Here is an 18,370-nt window from a genome sequence, read left to right as displayed (position 1 = left end):
AGCAATCGCACGATGCGTCAGAGCTCGTTTCGCCGCAGGGGTATACAATGAGCAATCGGATCCGCCCCGCCCGCCCGGCGCTTCACTGGCAACTAGATGTTGAGATTGGAAGACTTGGTTGGGTTCATTCCAAGGTTTTAAGTCCCAGCGATGTCAACCTAACCATCACTGTATTTATGACACATTATTAATAGACGTAGCATCTTCAAAGAACTTGTGACTGCAATCATCTAACGTGCCACTTCAACTTCCTTGGAGATTAAACCAAGACGTGACTGTTGAAAAGTGCCAGACTAGACGGGAAACATGATTTTACTAAAACATGGTGTCATCTACAGAGGCTTCATCTAAAAGCCAATCATTTTACAAAGCTGGATACTGTGGAGTCAAAAAGGTGTCACCGTCATTCTTATTTGACCTTTACTAAGAAGAAATAGAAAGGCACATGTCTTAAAGAATGAATGAATCATACTGGGGTTCATCTGGATTGCACAATTAACCAGCAGCTATCCACAACAGAATGATTGCTTTGTGTTCTACTTAATAGCCTCACATTACCCAGCAAGTCGATCTGTGAGGAAATTAAAACAAGATGATCGTTATTTAGTACCATGGTACCTTAAGATGTGACTTTAGTTCATCCGCAATCTCAAATAATCTTTATCCCATTAAAATGAATTGAAACACCAATGACAAAATAACACTCTATAATATTGTACCTTACAAAAAACATACAAATTACTAAATAGGATATAACAGTTTTTGTCACGCTTTGTAGCAATAGAATGGCTAGTGGCACTTCTGGTGTGCCCACCCTGACCACCTGGGGGCAGTATAAAACAGACTGTACATTGAAACGGGCTCAAGCTCCTCAGTACGGCACTAATATTGGTCATTGTTGCACGAAAATAAAGAATATATGACTTTTATTGTTTAAATTGTTATTTAAAGGGTAACACTGCAAATAACACTGCAACATAGATGCTATCCGTAAGCAAGTCAATCGAGTTTCTCATTGCGTTAACATGAAGCTAGCCGTGGCGAACTGTATAATGTACTGTCTGTGACATTTTTGCTTGGTGGTGTGCTGTGAGATTTGTAATGTAAATGTAATGTAAAATAATGTGAAATATGCACCCTGGTTCAATAAAGTTTGAGCACATTTATAGACCACTGCCCTGAATCTTAATCATTCCAGAGCACCAATTGTATGCGCTCAACAGCTTTTCTCTTCTCAGGGCACAAACTCAGTAAGGTCCATGGAGGCGTGCTTAGATGAGTTTTGTGTGAGCTGGAGGACCCAGTGGAATTAACTAACACAGAGCGAGTTACAAACTCCACAATTTCCTTCCGTTTTAACATCCCATAGGATCGAGTGATGGAAAATAAGATTTTGTTCATTCTATTTTGTCACAAAAGGTAGGTTGACAAAAATAGTAGTGTGATGTATGACAAAGGAAATATTTGAGGGTTCGATAGTTTTAAATTTATACTTCAACTCATCAACTAGTCAACCGAAATCGGACAAAGTGGGATTAGCTGTCAAACATTTGAATATTTGTATCTAAAATTCATTATACACCCAATATTTATTTTTAAATGACGAATATGTCACACAAGGTTCCTCCACAGGGACACCAAGATCTCTTTGCTTTGCCTCATACCTCAGAAGTAAATCCTTACGGGCCTGCCAGATGAACAGAAGTACATAAAACACGCATCACTTTTTTTGTTGGAAAGAACACTTTCAGCAAACAAGCAAAAGATCAACTAACCTTGGAAATCTGAGATATTTTATGCTGTAAATCCTCAATGGATTTATTGCTGGAGTCAATCATCTCCTGTGAGAGAGAAGAAAAAAAACACTGAAATATTAAATATATTCAGTCAGATTTAAATTCCATGCAGAGTCACCGGCCTGGGAGTTTTCTTTTTATTAATAAATAAAGTATTTCATAAAATTTAATAAAAGTTTAATCTACATCTAAGTTTGTCTTTTTTATATAAACATACCACAAAGAACTCGATCTGTACGCAAATAATGGTTATATATAAGAGCGTCCGCTTGCTGGTACGACATGCTGCCAATAACTTATGAATCAATTAATCGATTAATTGTGATTATAACTGTGGCGATTTTTAATTACATTGTACCGGTGCATACTGATAAAACTTGTGATTAGTTTAGCTATGGGGAGGACAGAAGTGTTGATAGCTGCATAGGCCTTAAATGGGAAAGGAGGTAGGTACCTCCACGCTGCTTGTGATGTTTTTGAGTACAGTTTGGTCTACGTTAGAGGCCATGAGCACAGCGGAGAGCTTGGCCTGTGTCTTGGCCAAGCCATCCGTCATGTCCTTTACTTTCTCTTCCAGCTTTGCGTTCTTCTCATCCTCTTCCCTCTGAGCCCTCTCAACTTTCTGAGCAAGGGTAGCACGCAGCTCGTCTCGTTCCCGCTCGAGCTAGAATCAGATTCATGCAAGCGGCTCATCAGAGGGGACCTAAACGCAACACTTTGCTTTTGATTTTTTTTTTTTCCTTTACCTCGCTGAATTTCTCCTTGAGTTGCTCTAATTTCTGTTCCTGATCTCTGAGCTCCTTTTCTTTTCTCCTTTCCTTGGCATCCTATTGAAAGCTCAACATCACGCCGCTGATTGCAACAACATACTTTGAAAGCCACTCAATATGAAATAGCCAAACACAATATTCAGAATTTAAAGAACAGGACCTCGTTCCGGATGGGGTTCTTCATTTTTCTTTGAACTTCGGCGGTTTTCTCCTGGACGTCGAGTAGAAGCTTGTTGAGACGCTCGTTTTCAGGGAGAAGCTGAGCCAGGCGCTTTTCCTTTTCTTTTTGTTTCATCTCTGCATCTTCTATTTGTTTCTAGGAGACAACAGCAAGAAGATTAAAAGGGTAGGTGGCTTAATGACTTATAAAGAAGTATTCCCAATTGTTTATATGTGAACCATTGCTGAAAGGCAGAGTCATTAAAATAACTTAATGGCCACTGGATTATGCTTCTTTCATAAAAGAAGCTCTTGAAAAAAGGAGTTCTTCATAAAATCACTGGCGAATTTAATCAATCGTAATAAAGGATATCATTTGAAATGGTATCAGATGAATGTGCTTACTTTCAATGAATCGTTGTGATACAAATCTCGTTCCAAGGTTTGATTGAGAAGAGTGAGTGCTTCATCAAATATTTCATGGTGGTTTCTGTTCAGAGCGCTGATGTGACTGTTCCACTGATCTTCTTGTTCGAGGACTTCCTTGTTCCTCATAATGACCAGCTCCCGTTGCAACACTTCCAGCTTTTCCTTGTAGCGGGCCTCCGTTTCTACTCAAGTGTGTCCACAAAATGACAAAGTTAAATTGTTAGACAAATAAAGATAGATAATCTATCCATCTTTTTCTTTTTTAAACCGATCCCCTGTTGTTCGCCGAATATCTTGGCTATTAATTTGTTTTTGGTCAGGGTCAAAGTAATCTAATTAGTATTTTGGCACCGTCTAGTGGACAATTGGTGTACTAGTTACACTGGTTAGGTTTAATTTATTAATGGTGATTGACAGTCTTGTGTCTTGTTTTGTTGGTGGTCCTTAAATATCAGAAATGAAAGTTCCATTTTTCACGATGCAGCTACGAAATATCCTACTTTGTCATTACAATTTGTTTGTTAAGGTGCGTAAATGTCAAAAGATGATTTTAATAATGCAATACTGTGCCGTGTGTGCACATTTTTGTCTATACATGTGTGATGTCTTGTGCATGTGTTAATTATGCGAGTATGCTAGCTCATAAAAATGATGAGCATGAACATAGCTGATGGAGAGAACACAAATGACGTAGTCAACAGTCAAAGTGATGTCATGCTCTTATAAATAACATCATGACAAATGTTTCGTAGCAAACTGTTTCAGATGATGCCACATAGAATTAGTCCTAGATTTGTGACGGCACACAGGAGCTTTACAGTCTAGGCAAGTGGAAAAAGGTACTTATATAACTGAAATTTATCCTGATCTTGATATTTTGTTCATCCGTGCTTAGTTTTCATGGTGTGAAATGACTGCACATGGTTTCTGATGACAGAAATCTGCAAAAAAATGTGAAGCCCCCAGCTGGAAATGTCTTTGCCAGTTGATTGAGCTTAGTAAGCGGTGGCCGCATGCTTTATCGCCTCCATTTTAAGAGCTTTGTTGTCTCTTGTCGCATCTAGACACAACTACAAAGAGGGGTGTCAATTATTTGTGGATTTTCGCTGTTTGAAGCAGAGCTCCATGACTATCCCCCATGAAAAGCTAATTTTTTTTGTACAGGTAAAATGCAAATGCAATCAGCTCTTGAGTTCTTAGAGGTTTACCTGCCAGTTGATCCTCCCAGCTTTTTTTTGATTTGGCCACTTCTTTGTTGTGTTCCTGCAGACAAATGCATCATTAAACCAATTGTGTCATTTTAACAAAGCAAAAAAAATTGAGCTCAATAAGATGCACATTAATGATTGCATTTGCTTAAAAAAAATGGTTCTCACCTGCTCCAGCTCAATGATGAGGTTTTCAATGTCGAGTTTGTGTAGATCGTTCCTAATGGCTGCCGTCTTCTTGTGAAGCGCCTTTTCCAGCTGGGCTTGTTCTTTCTCCATCGCCTCAGCAGTCTTTACACGCTCTGATTGCAGCTCAGACATGGTGTTGTGATGCTCACACAGCAGGTGCTTCATTTTCTGCTTGTACACCTGGTATCACAGAGAAATGCAGATTTACAAGATATTGCAATGGGGTAGGAAATGTTTTTCACGGAAAGTTAAGATGAGGCTAAAGTCAGCCAAGATGGAATCCAGCTCATCCGTGACCCTTCAATGGATAAGTGCTATTGAAAATGGATGGATGGAAGGTGATGCTGATTCTTGGCTGACTTCTCCATCAAGATTTGCCATCACCTACTTTAATCTCTACAAGGTGGCGACCCTCATCATCCTCAATTTTCTTCTCTTCATTTCTGAGTTGAGCCATAGCCTCCTCTAAGTGCTTCTTGGTCACATCCCAAAAAGAGTAGATCTTATCTCGCTCCAGCTGAAAGTAGTTTCTCTCTTCCCGCTCTCTCTCCAGCTCCTCTTGTAGGACAGCTATGTGTTCTATCATCTGGAATTCAGATATCAATATTATTGCAATAGCATTAACACCTTTGTCCCATAACGCACTACACACGGCATTACATACACCAGCTGTGCCTTCCCAATGATATTCATGAATAAATGTCCTAAAAAGTGTAAATTGACAAAGGTGAATCCATCTGCACTGTCTTCACCCATTTTGTCCAGCTAATGTAAAACATACAGATGATGCATTTATTCATCATTGCGGCATAGCTTTCATTCTGACCTGCTCTTTGGACAGCTCGTCCTTGGTGAGTCCATCTATAAGTGCAGCAGACTTGACCTTGGCTGACTTTTTACCCGAGCTCTTTTTAGGCGGCTGGAAAAAGTTAGCATGTTAAACAAAACATTTCATTTTGCTTGAATGCCCTAAAGCAAATGCAGTGCATTCATCTAGTTTGTTGTAATTCTCAAGGCAAACTCGAGACAAACTTTGGCTCACCATGGTTTATAAATGACGTTTGCAGAATCAAGAAGCGTAATTCGGAACTCCTTCAAACATGTGTTGCCTTGGCAACAAGCTTGGTGCGCAAACCTACCAATAGAGGGCAGCAGGTGCTTGACTGGAAGAAAGATACAATCATGTACTGTGTACACAACTCTTTGTTAGAATGCAAATTATTATATTTGGGGGGGGTTGATGAATGGGATCTATGTTGCAGACTATTGAAAATCATATTCGTATGCTTTGGTTGTATTAGTCAAAAGTAAATGAGCAATAATATTATTAAAATATTTGAGTGCCCTCTGCAACAATGTATAATAATTTACATTTTTTGCATAAGATCAAATAAAATTAGTTCCCTAAGTCCAAATCCTAAACAAATAATAAATAAAAAATAATAATGAAAAATAATAAAAATAAAAATTACTATTTTTGGTAAAAAACTTCAAGTTAAAATTAGTTTACGTCCATTTCCGAAACTGATAAAAAAAATAATTTTAGTAGCTGGATGTTGTGCTTGATAAAATTTGTATCTAAATAATAATAATAATAATAAATAATAATTTTAATTGTATCTAAAAGTCAAAAGTTACTCGAAGTTTTGCTTAGTGGTTCTGGGCGGAAAGGTACTAAATTAATGTAAAAGGGTGCGAAATCCAGCACGGTGCATAGTCCACGTGACGAACCTGCCCCGTCACGTGACTTGTTTTATAAGGAAGTCACGCGCGAGCGTATAAAAACAAGTCTGTCTTCTGCTCTATTCACCCCCTTCGGTAAATCATCGTTGGGGTCTTACGATGAACGCCAATGGACGCCCGCTGGTCTTATTTTTATCCATATTATCCGGGTTCGGGCTTAGCTCGTGGGCTCATTATGCGCCCGACGAGGTGAGTGATCTCCCCGGCTTGACGTTCAAGCCCAACTTCCGTCAGTTTTCGGGACACGTCCAGGCCAGACCCGGCAAATTTCTTCATTATTGGTGAGCAGCAACACGAAACACACACAGAATCAGGTCACCTGGTTGTCACGTGATTATATTCGTGTTATTATATTGTTTTGAATATAACCAAGTAACCAAATACAGTACTTGACAAATCAAAACATGACTAGTTGTGACATCAGGCTGTAATTGACTGCAAAGGATTTGCAACTAAGTATTAAAAGGTGAAAATTTGATTTAGGATTGGACTCCAGAGAGATTGTTTTGCCTTTAACCAGAAATAAATTTCTCATTTGTCACTGGTTTTATAGAAATATTATGTATCTACAGTATTAGTGGTATTGGTTACTTGTTATCACTTTCAATGACTCACTATTGATCTGGGAGTGGGGGTATTATCGAATGTGCCTGCTCAACATGTTTATTTGTTTGACATAATTGAATGTAAATGTAGGTGATCTGGGTCTCGTGCAGGTTTGTGACCTCTCAGAGGGACCCAGTCAATGACCCGCTGGTATTGTGGCTCAATGGAGGCCCGGGCTGCAGCTCGCTTGATGGATTCCTATCAGAGAATGGACCCTTCCACGTGAGCATGCCTACAGGTTGCACAAGTGGCAGCAACACTTGGCTGAAGTGACTTTGTTGAATTTCCTCTCAGGTAAGAGACGACGGAGCCACTTTGTACGAGAACATTTTCAGCTGGAACAGGATCGCAAACGTGCTCTATTTAGAATCTCCGGCAGGGGTTGGTTACTCCTACTCCAATGACGGCGACTACGCCACGGATGATGATCAGGTGACTTTCCTCAACGATTGTTTGACTTAAAGCCGAGAGACAACCTTTTACGTCTCCTGTTTAGGTCGCCGAGGACAATTACAAAGCACTGCAGAGTTTTTTCGCAAAGTTTCCCAGCTTCACTCGGAATGACTTTTTTATCTTTGGAGAAAGTTACGGTGGAATTTATGTGCCAACCCTCAGCTTGCGCATCGCTGCAGGAAATGACTCAATCAAATTCAAGGTGAGATTGTTAATCTAGAATGTCACGTCACTATAGAGGAGGACACCAAACAAAACGTCATAACTACTGCATATACATTTTTTTTTTTTTTTTTGTCCTAGGGCTTTGCTGTGGGAAATGGTCTCAGCAGCTATGCACTCAATGATCAGGCTTTAATATATTTTGCCTACTACCATGGCCTCTTTGGACAAGAGTAAGTTTATGTTTGGATTAAGGGACTACTACATTTCATAGTGGTTGCAATTGTAACACGGTGCGTTATGCGCAGGTTGTGGCAAGATCTAAACAATTATTGCTGCGAGGAACAAAGATGCGACTTCTCCAACTCCACTTCGTCAAAATGCCAAACAATGGTACGTCTGTGAGCCCTGCATGTCAATCTTGCCACATGAGCGATCAATATCAAGTCGTCCTCTGCCTTTGTTTTATCTCCCTACAGGTCAGTGTGGCCTTTAATATAGTCTACAACAGTGGCCTTAACGAGTATGCCCTTTACTTGAACTGCGAGGGTCGCGGCGGGTTTCACCCAGCCTACGAGAGGGCAATGAGTCACCTGTTCAAGAACTACCGCAAACGCAGCAACGATGTAAGGGTGAGCATACCCGGGCTCTTCTTCACCACACAGTTGTAAACAAACGGGGATCGTCACTAAAACGTTTGTGGGAAGCTTTCAGATGGGCCGTCATGGGCCATCTCCCTGGGCAAGGTCCCCCCGTGTATTAATAGTACGGCTCAAGTCAACTGGCTCAACAGGGGCGATGTGAGGAAGGCCTTGCATATTCCTGACATGCTGCCACCGTGGGACCTGTGCAGGTATGCTAGAGCGCCAAAGCACTACATTACAAGTTCTTTTCAGATAGGTGGGGGGTTGTTGTTTCAGGACCACAAAATTTGTTCAATTATATTAACAGCAGTTAAAGCAAAGCTAATATTCAATCCATTGTTACTGGATGGCTGTAAGGATAATGTATTCATAATGTACTTCAATTCAAAATGTGTATTACACAACACAAAATCAATAAATCCTTCAGAAGTAATTTTGGGAAGGCCAGTTTCTACCTTATATTTATCTTAAAAATCATTTTGATTATGTTTAATTCTAATTTGCTGATGGTGCATTTGGGGTTTGACTGTAAGATCTACCTTTCATGTTTCATGGAAAAAAATAAACCGTGTTGCTACTCAATGTTTACTTTTGAGTAAATAGCGCCCCCTGCTGGTTGCTGCCTCGTAATGATACCGTTTATTTCTAGCCACAGAAATAACCTCATAGGACCTTTTTTTTTTGCTTGATGCAGTGGGAGGTGGTCAGCGATTGTCTTATATTAATACTAACGCTTCTTGTCTTGTGTAGTGAGACCGTTGGGCAAGGTTACACCAGCCTGTACCCATCAGTGAAGGACTTTTATCTAAAGTTGCTTTCTTTTGGCCTTCGGGCACTCATCTACAACGGGGACACAGACATGGCCTGTAACTTCCTGGGAGATCAGTGGTTTGTGGAAGACCTCGGCATAGAGGTAACGACAAACGTGACGTCAGCGATATGTGATTTGCCCAAATCAAATAACAATGTTGTTGCCAGGCCACTACGAGGTACCAACCCTGGTACCTTGACAAACAGGTCGCAGGGTTCTACCAGCAGTATGGAAATGTTACTTTCCTGACAGTAAAGGTAAATCAAGATGATAGCTTTTGTATATTTGTGGTGAACTTCAAATATTGATTGTGTTTCCAGGGTGCGGGTCATATGGTTCCACAGTGGGCTCCAGGTCCAGCGCTTCAAATGTTCCAGTCATTCCTAACAAATGGCCCCTACTGAATCTTGATCAAAATTGCTCAATGTGCATTTGTGACTATTTTTATTTTTTTTCAGGGAATTTGGATTTTGAGGGAAAAGACTGTTGGGAATTTATTTTGATAATTGTCTTGTCTTAGAGAGCACACTGCAGAGTTTGGGCTTTGTTATACAGAACAAATAATTGTTGCTCAGTTCAGGCGCGGTGCAAAGAAAATATGTGTCCTACTCTCAATTACTTATATTGAATTGTGTGTTGAAATGAATTAGCAACACTGCAATCAAAGTTTGCACTTTTCAGTCATGTCAGATGACTGTCAATTTTGCTGAACTTGATTTCATTAAAATAGCATTTTTAAGAAAAGATTGTGGAAAATTGTTTTCATTTTCAGGTTTATTTGCCATGTTAGACAACATGTACATTTTTGGGAGGAAAAAAGTCAAATCATTATTGCAGCTATGTATTCATGTGATTCAATGAACTGCAGCACCAAAAAGAAAGTTCATAACCAAAATATCTGACACAAATTTCATTTTCCCTTCTTTGGATACACAATGTAAAAAAAGAAAAAAACATCCCTTTCCGACCATAGTTAAAACTGAAAATATTGCTTTGAAAAGTACAGCACTGGCTGTATGTAGTGTTGAGTGTTTTTGTCAAAGGAGCTCGAAAACAAAATCTCAAGCTTTGGTTTGAGCCTCGGCAAAATTGCATCTATACTAAGCAACGGTTGAAGTAAATATACTTGAATTGTGCACTGGTATCTAGTATTATGGCTTCATAAATGCTAAGCTTTTGCATACATTCAAAGAAACATTTTCACACACCCCCCATCTAGTTAGCAGTTATGAAGTATTGTGCTAAAACTGCCCGAATATGATAGAATTAAGAGACGACTGTCGAAGAATTAACATTACCCGGTTAAAACCTCAAAGAGTGCAAATCCATCAAATTTTGAATTGCAAACAGTCTCTCGCCTAGACTTTGAGGACTCTGAACTGCTGCGCTTCTTCAATGATTAACATTCACTCTGACATGCAATTTAAAATGTACAAATTGGTTGGATTTCTATCCACCAACCTCACTATTTCATTGTGAGGTTTTCTCTATACAAGGTCCCTTTATCCCTTGTAAACCTGGTCCCAGGATGTGCAGTTTTGGACAAAAACTACTTCAAATGCCGATTAACAGCATGGAATTTGGTAATCTGGGAAATCTTCACACATCTTCACCCTTGGCACTGTAGTACAAATGTGAAGTCAAGTGGAGGTCAGAACTAATTAAAAGAGTCGCGAGAAGCTTCTCAAGTCTTACTTAGTGTAGAACAATGTCCACAGCCTGGGACAGAAATGTTCCCTTTAGCTGATGACATCTTGAATGATGGAATTAGTCGTGGTGAGGCCGAAGATGAAAGCTCCGAGGGTAACCATGATGATACCAAAGATCACCAGTCCGTGCCAGCTGGGAATGAAAGCACCAATAACGCCTAATTTGAATCACTGTCCATTATATAAACACAGTTGCCCTGTGTGTAACACCTTGTGTATTCATAATAAACACTTACAGGCCACTATCTTAGTGCTAATGCTGTATAATGCTTTTTTTTTTTTTGGGGGTGGCGCTATAAACCTTTTAAGTCCACCACAGGAAGACAATTTATCAGTTCTCAGTTAGAAATTATTTATCATTTGTGAAGAACATCTAATATTGTTGAGTTGGAAAAAGAGTTGAGATGTTTCATACCGATTGATACAATTACATTAGAGCTTTTAACTGGCACAAAACTAAGGTATGGAGCAGTAATCTGTTAAATTTTCAACCAAATTTAGCTTTGTATTTTTTTTTTTTTATTTAGAAATGTTCTGACATGTCATTGCTTTTTATTTTGTATACCCCATTTGCAAACCACTATCCCTGGGAACAGAAAAGGGTCTTCTCTAAAGTGTTGATAATTGTTTCATAAATTAAGTTGAACTTTTTCCATAAACATAATGGCAAGATCAATATTAGTCATGTGTGTACTAATGAGATTAATGAAAGACTGAAGCTCTCACCTGGCAGATCGACTGTCCGTCTCCAACAGTTTGACTTGGATGAGACAAAAACCTTTCAAATCAAAGACACAAACATTACTGTGTTGCATTAAGCCGCACAACACTGCAAACAGGACAAAGATTGAGGGGGGGGTACCTGGGAATACAAAGATAAAGCAGGCTGCCAATCCGCCGATGAGCGAGATGACACGTCCAATGTCCGGCGTGAAGAGCGCGAGAACGAGGGTGATGCCGAACCACAGAATGGTCTGCATGATCCGCCGCCTCTGCTCACGACGCACGCACACCTCCACCTGCTCGCCCCGCCAGCGCAACCACAGCCCCTCAATAACAGCCCTGCAAACACAGCGAGATGGGAGTGATTGTTAGAAACCCAAACACCATGGATGATACGAGCTTAAAAACAGCCATTTGAATGGTGTAGGAAAAAAAAAAACAAGAAACTCGGCTGAATGATTTGGAATTATATGTAATGAATTCAAATATTAATATTATTTTTACCTGCCACAGAAATGCAAAATAGGGTACGAGGTTACCACGCAGACGATAATGAACGCTCTGGCGATCGCCACGGCAATGTCATTGGGTGGATATGACATCAGCACGTCCTGGCTGACACTGGAACCAAATGTCAGGAAGCCACAAACACCTGACCAAATGCAGAGAAGGACATTTAATTAAAAAAAAAAAATCTCAGAGCTACAACACAAAATTTGTGAAATTACCCCAAAAAATATATATGTGTAGGAAAGCACATCACCCACATATTCACACTGCTTATTACTACCGTTTTATATGTCAATATGCCTGAAGTGGCTTTGAGAAAATAGTACCTGTCCCTGTGTAAACAAAGAGGCAGATAATCATGCTGAGCGTGACGACAAGCCCCCAGGGTTTGAGCGCTTTCTTGCTCATGCTGTTAAACACCGGCACGCAACTGACATGGCACTGTGACGAAAAAGACCAGCGATTCATTTCCTTTCAAATTCAAGAACACACAACGTTTTTTTTTTCATGAATTTAAATGACAACTAAAATAGTACCTGGAAGCCAAAGCAGATAGTTGGCATGGCGTTGAAAACTGCAGTCCAGGTGGAACTGCAACAAAAACAACATGGAATTTAAAACACAAACACAAAATTTATAAAAATGCATTTTTTTTTTTTCCCTACAGCAGTGGTTCCCAGCCGTTTTGGGCTTGTGCACCCCGAAATATTTATCATAGCATAACATTATTTTTCTTTTTTTCTGGGTGTTCCTTTTTGTTTATTTTGCCCATCACCAACGTCAGGGTTTATTCCGTCATATGTTGACCGGACCATAATTGAACAAATAGGTGACTCATAAACTTGCTGTAACTCCACCACTGGATAAAACATTAAATTCAAGTAGCTTCTTTTTCTTTCTGTTGTACGGTGACCATGAGTGCCCTGAAAAATGACGATCGGATACAATTTATGCTAGCACAATTTCTATTCAAAAATGTTTACAAAGTATGTGAAATGAGTAAAACCTTTTTTTATAAATGGTCTTTTGTGGTCTGGAATGTATCCCCCTTGCTAAACTGCTGCAGTATTTTTTAACTGATGATTAAAAGGAGCAAGGACTTGACCTGTCATAAAGGGTGTGGCATCCTCACCTGCTGGGAACAATCCCCGGCATGATTTCTTTATCTGGCCAGATGTATTTGACAATCACCACAATGGTAACATACCAGGTACCCATCACACTCAAAGCGCTGCAAAAAGACACAAGGTTAAAAGGGATGACGCTGAGGTGAGAACAAGGTCAGCAAATTATGAAGAGAGACTTTGTGTAATACCTGGCATATTTTTGGAAGCCAATCTCTTTTGGGATGGACAATGGCAAAATGACCAAAATTGCAGTGACCACGATGGTAAACTTGCGGTTGGTGTACCACAAGCCACTGCCTGAGCCGTCATGGAACACCACTGCAATCACTGTAAGAAGAAGAAGAAAAAAAAAAAAGTTTTATTTCAGATGAATGGAGCAGGTAAAAAGTCACGGAGCAAAAGAGGCCGCGCAAGGCCAGAGTCTAATTTCAAAAAGCAAGCATGAGACAAATTTAGCCACTGTCAGCATTTTTTGTACCAAGCGCCACATGACATGGTCACATGAGACACTTCTGCCCATTGTGCCCTTTGCTTTCATCGTCAAACGCGTCACATTTTTGCTAGAGGGGATCAACACTAATACTCGACACTTTACATTTGCATGCAACACTAATATTGACTTCCCGGGAGCGAGGGAAATACAATGTTATTTTTCCATGTAATGCATCACCAGTCGTCCAACTCTGTCTACAAAATAACTGGATGACTAACATTTGATGTTCAAAAGCTAACTAGCGAGAAAAGTGATACATGTTAATTTGCACAATTTGATCATATCATAACTAGGGACCAAGTGGCATACAGTTGTCAACAAGTACATGATTTTGGCTTACTAACAACATGCAGTTGTTATGCCATCAAATATTTGTATTTGATGTTAAATAAATGCTACAGCTGGTTTCCATAGGAGCAATGGAAAAAAAAAAAGGAAAAAAAAATTCCAATGCAAGGACCATCCATGTAGTAGAGAACATTAGGTCAACTACATGTTTATAAGTGAGACTAATCTTTGAAGACTGATTTTATCAACTTTAAATTCTGTGAAAATATTTGTTTAAATTGTGTGAATCACATTTTAATATGATTGTTTTTTTGTACAGTTAATGTTCAAATTGTGTGTATAATGTTTTCGTGGCTTACATATAATGTGAAATACATGTTATAATTTAAAAAAAAAAAAAAAAAAAACTCGTTTTTGATGAACACTTGAGCCAACTGCATTCTAATGTTTTTTTAGGTGGTACTTTCAAAAGTTTTGAAAATCACTGCATTAGTTTACTAACAAATGCCATTAGTACCACAAATGAAGTGACAGAATTCGACAAAGTACCAATAGTAACGCATACGGAGATAACTTATGGCACTGATAACTTATAGCAATTAAAATGTGACCCACAAGTGTGCAGAAATGTCACAAAGTAGTGGAAGAAACGTGATAGGTGGTCATTCTACTAGTGCACAGATGTTGCTCTACTAGTGCAGTGAATTGTCAAGAAAGAATGTACTAGTGCATGGACCTTGAATTGACTCAGCCAATTGCAACGGCAAAACAAGGCAGGCCTCGGGGACTGTAACAGTGTCCCGGTAGACTTCACACGTGTACTCATCCATTTATCATCATTATGGTGGTATGTTTAGTCATGTGATCAGATCAACCGTCACGTTTTCTGTTCAGACCAGTTTTGGCAGCGCACGGTCATTCCGGGAGACTCTTGAAGACAGCGGCGGGTTCGATAGTTGTTTGCTAAACTGGGGGGGGTTTACTCACGGCAGTCCAGCTGGTCTCCGATGACGATGAAGAAAGCGATGCAAGTGCCAAACGTGTAGACGACGATGGCCACCTCGCACAGGACTCCCATGACTTTTCCGCAGGTGGCTCGAACCACCTCCTGATAGTTGCTCTCGTTACTGACCTGAGGAAATCAAAGTCGCTGATGAGATGGAGGCTGCAATGTCGAATATTTGAAGGCTATTTTTTTTTTCCCCCCAAAACTGTTCAGCCCTTATTGGAGTTATGGCTCTTGTTATGGACCATGTAGAATTTTGAGGGCTAGCACAGTGGAATCGTGGGGTTCGATTCTCATCTGCAGCCTTCCTCTGTGGAGTTTGCGTGTTCTCCCCATGGCTTCCTGGCTCAGACGTAAGTAAGCACAAAGGAAACACGAAAACGTGATCATCTGAGTAAGTGTGTCATTCGGGAAGTGCAAGTCTGAGCACATAATGCCGATCTAGGCATTCTGCAACTACGGATAGAACTGAATAATAATAATGACAATAATGCACTTGCACAAGAGTAAAAGAAATGAACAGAATGGCTGAAGTGGTACTAACCTGACAGCAGTAACCCAAAATCACCAGACCAGTGATGATGAAGATCAGCATGAACTGAAAAATAAAGGGATCGGGATCATCATCATCATTCATTGATGGTTTATATTTTGGATTGTTTTAAGACAGTTTAAATTGCCGAATATCAACAATCTTAAGTTATGTTTTACAGTTCTTATTTAGGCGCACGATAATTTAGAGTATCATAGCCCAGTTCATCATTATTTTAGTAGCTCAATTAAAAAAAAGTAAGTCAGCTTTTATACAGTTTTGAGTCAATACATTTTTAATTGAACTTCAGCTGTTAGAAATGCATATTTGTCAAGCCCAGACGCGTTTTTTTTTTTTTTTTATAAATGACCTGCAAGCAGATATTGTACACGCAAGCAGTAAAACAAGTGAGCTTGCTGACAGCGGGAACATTTTTTAGCTCATGTTAGCATTTTATGACCACATGCCAGACTTTCATTTAGCAACATAACCCAAGTGAGTTAGCAGGCCAACTGTGTTGTTTAACAAATAGATTGAGCATTTTTTATTTTTTAATGAGTTGATAGATCTCCATGAGAGCTTGATATGATAAAAATTGAAGACAGAAAATGACTCGTTTTTTAAAAAAAAAAAAAAAAAATTGCTGTGGACAGTAAAACTATGTAGAAAGATTTTTTAAATTAGTATAATTCAGCCAGTTAATAGAATATTGGGTATAGGGCATGTTGAAATTATGCACCTCCAATGAAGTGAGGAAAAATGGTATAAAAATTGAAGATAAATAAGGATTGTATAAATTAATTTGGAGTTTCTGGTAGTTGGGAGCTATAATCACCCAAATTCTAACTATATAATCATATAATGTATCAACATTATTTAACTCCGCTTGTGGTAAATCTCGTACAAGTTACACTTTTTGCATTTATCTATTGACACCGATATGTTGTAAGGATTGAAATGGCCATCTAGTCTGATCAAATTATTCCTTTTAAGTATTTTGTGAATTTCCACTCAAATCCCAGCTCAACAAGCAATTAAGGTTGTCACTGATAAAGTGAATTAAATATACCCATTTAACTGATGGGCTTAAAGTGTTGTAAGCGCCTCACCATTTGAAGCAAGACTCCTGCCACGACCCCTCCTGCCATATTGAAGGCTGCCGGGAAGTTGAGCAGACCCGCTCCCAAAGCCGCATTCACCACGATGAAGACTGCTCCCAAGGACGACACGCTGTCGCTCGACCTCTCCGATTCCAGATGCTGCTCCGATTCCATGCTGGGACTCTGCAAGAGCCACGCTCGCTCTCCAGAGTCATTGCTGCCAACTCCTCCCCAATCGTCCTTATCGGTGTTAATGGCCATGAGTCAATTGGCACAAGCTCAGGGGTTGCACCGCCAAGTCTCCAATTGTCTGAATCCAGCTTCAGAAAAATATGGATGCTGATTGTTGCAGGAAAGGGTCCGATAAATCCTTTATGTTTTCCCACAATGTTTGGATGTGATAGTTATTAGTGAGCATGTGGATCCATTTGGTAATCTGGAATTCAATACAGTTTACATTTAGACTCCTACAAGAACATACATAAAAGGTTATATGGATGACTGAAGTTCAAATCATTTCAGTAGTGATGTTTTATGGCAGCAAAGCGTCACACTTTTAGGCAACAGCTTTCATTCATCTTTCAAACCGCTTTTCCTCATTCTAGTTTGACAGTAAACTTTTTGTCCTTGTTTATTTTCTCATCTTTTTTCTTGTTTTCACTCTGCTTATTGTGTGAAGCGAGTTAAGTTGAGTTCACAGGCGCTCTCACAAATCAAAGCAAATAATTGGCCCACAAGTTGAGTTAGTCAAATGAAACGGCACCATATTACATTTCTTCTAGATTTTTTTTTAATACATTTGGTTGATCAACAGTAGTTAAATGAAACTGAATAAAAATAATACAGATGTTCTCTCTTTAAAATAACATTTTACAAATTTTGCATACATTTTACACTAGATCTTTTATTTGGTATGTTGGCCATTTATCATTTTCTGGAAATAAATGCTCTAGTGAGAGCATTTCAATTTCGGGGACCTATGTTGTGAGCAGTACACAGAACAAAAACCTTCATTTTACTCAAATGTTAACTTTATCATATCTTATGAATAGAAACAGCTGAGAAAATTTATATTTTTGCAGATCCCTTCATTTGTTTAACTGAATTACTGTGTCAAAGCATAAACGTAAACAAATACAAGAAATAGCCACAAAAAAATAGTGAGAGCAGAAAACAGAAAACGTACCTCCACAAACTAGTGCATATGATCCATTCGGTAATATCTGCAGACAGATGTGGATGACAAGCAAACGTTAGAATGGACATGAGGTCAAGCAATCTACTCTGGTTTATTCTAAGCAGAAACTCCTGAGTTCGTGACATTAAAAGGAGGTTAAGTGATTCGATCAGGGTGTCATTGGCGTGACGATGTAAAATGATGGGGTAACAAATAATGCATGACTGTCAGTGCGCTGGTTTTGTTTGTTTTTCAATCACCACTCGTGTTAGCACACCTAGCTACCTTGCGTTCATTCACAGGGGAAAAAAATTACAATAGCAGTCTGCGCTGATTTTGACCATGTCCGACGAGGATAGATTCGGAGAAGAAATAGGAAACGATACCTTTTGTTGTCCAGGTGCCTCGACTGCAACTGCACCATGGCAGTCAAATGGACTGTGCGGCACCCTCATAGAAGACTGAGGAGCACGTGACGCCTAATCACGTGACTGGGGATTGTGGGAAATGTAGTTATTCATTCGATATCCTTTAGCTCTGTTTTGTCCCACTTATTCCACATTTGGCCCGCAATTTGTCTTTACTCGTAAAAAATAGAACTAGGACGATGACTTTCTTATACTACTAGTAATTATTTTTTCAACATTTATTTTTTAAAAAGAACAGAGTAATAATTTCAAAAGAATGTTGTATGGATGTTAAGTTTTTTAACACTAAGATTTCCATAACATCTTA

General features: G+C 39.3%; 3 protein-coding genes across 5 annotated transcripts; 1 reads left to right on the top strand and 2 right to left on the bottom strand.

Moving 5' to 3' along the window:
• Positions 1-648: 648 nt before the first annotated feature.
• Positions 649-5,711, bottom strand: drc4 (dynein regulatory complex subunit 4). The gene is made up of 11 exons (XM_088371420.1): positions 5,594-5,711; positions 5,378-5,470; positions 4,940-5,137; positions 4,531-4,731; positions 4,363-4,417; positions 3,131-3,336; positions 2,727-2,882; positions 2,543-2,623; positions 2,251-2,460; positions 1,776-1,841; positions 649-1,687 (listed from the first exon to the last, which is right to left on the bottom strand). Exons 1-11 carry the CDS (start codon positions 5,594-5,596, stop codon positions 1,565-1,567), a joined length of 1,392 nt encoding a protein of 463 aa, XP_088227546.1. The 5' UTR covers positions 5,597-5,711; the 3' UTR covers positions 649-1,564.
• Positions 5,712-6,281: 570 nt separating this feature from the next.
• On the top strand, positions 6,282-9,714 carry LOC148400639 (lysosomal protective protein). Of its 2 annotated transcripts, none has more exons than XM_088371596.1 (11): positions 6,282-6,575; positions 7,011-7,122; positions 7,195-7,332; positions 7,397-7,555; positions 7,657-7,748; positions 7,824-7,908; positions 7,995-8,141; positions 8,223-8,368; positions 8,910-9,072; positions 9,138-9,227; positions 9,291-9,714. In XM_088371596.1, exons 1-11 carry the CDS (start codon positions 6,394-6,396, stop codon positions 9,372-9,374), a joined length of 1,398 nt encoding a protein of 465 aa, XP_088227722.1. In that variant the 5' UTR covers positions 6,282-6,393; the 3' UTR covers positions 9,375-9,714. The 2 variants fall into 2 exon arrangements, with proteins under 2 accessions (XP_088227722.1, XP_088227721.1); XM_088371595.1 differs by having other exon boundaries at positions 6,283-6,575; positions 7,995-8,147.
• Positions 9,715-9,726: 12 nt separating this feature from the next.
• slc38a7 (solute carrier family 38 member 7) lies at positions 9,727-18,115 on the bottom strand. 2 transcript variants are annotated; one of them, XM_088371598.1, is made up of 14 exons: positions 18,022-18,115; positions 17,645-17,681; positions 16,468-16,894; positions 15,371-15,424; positions 14,808-14,952; positions 13,228-13,366; positions 13,045-13,143; positions 12,449-12,503; positions 12,239-12,353; positions 11,907-12,054; positions 11,542-11,741; positions 11,406-11,457; positions 10,666-10,812; positions 9,727-10,591 (listed from the first exon to the last, which is right to left on the bottom strand). In XM_088371598.1, exons 3-13 carry the CDS (start codon positions 16,717-16,719, stop codon positions 10,710-10,712), a joined length of 1,362 nt encoding a protein of 453 aa, XP_088227724.1. In that variant the 5' UTR covers positions 16,720-16,894; positions 17,645-17,681; positions 18,022-18,115; the 3' UTR covers positions 9,727-10,591; positions 10,666-10,709. The 2 variants fall into 2 exon arrangements, with proteins under 2 accessions (XP_088227724.1, XP_088227723.1); XM_088371597.1 differs by having other exon boundaries at positions 9,727-10,812.
• Positions 18,116-18,370: the final 255 nt, after the last annotated feature.

Source organism: Syngnathus floridae, chromosome 3 (assembly GCF_059516105.1).
Source record: "Syngnathus floridae isolate MCC-2025c chromosome 3, RoL_Sflo_1.0, whole genome shotgun sequence".
Classification (NCBI taxonomy): Eukaryota; Metazoa; Chordata; class Actinopteri; order Syngnathiformes; family Syngnathidae; genus Syngnathus; species Syngnathus floridae.
The sequence above is the reverse complement of the archived record's forward strand: the minus strand, read 5'-3'. Positions and strand labels throughout refer to the sequence as shown.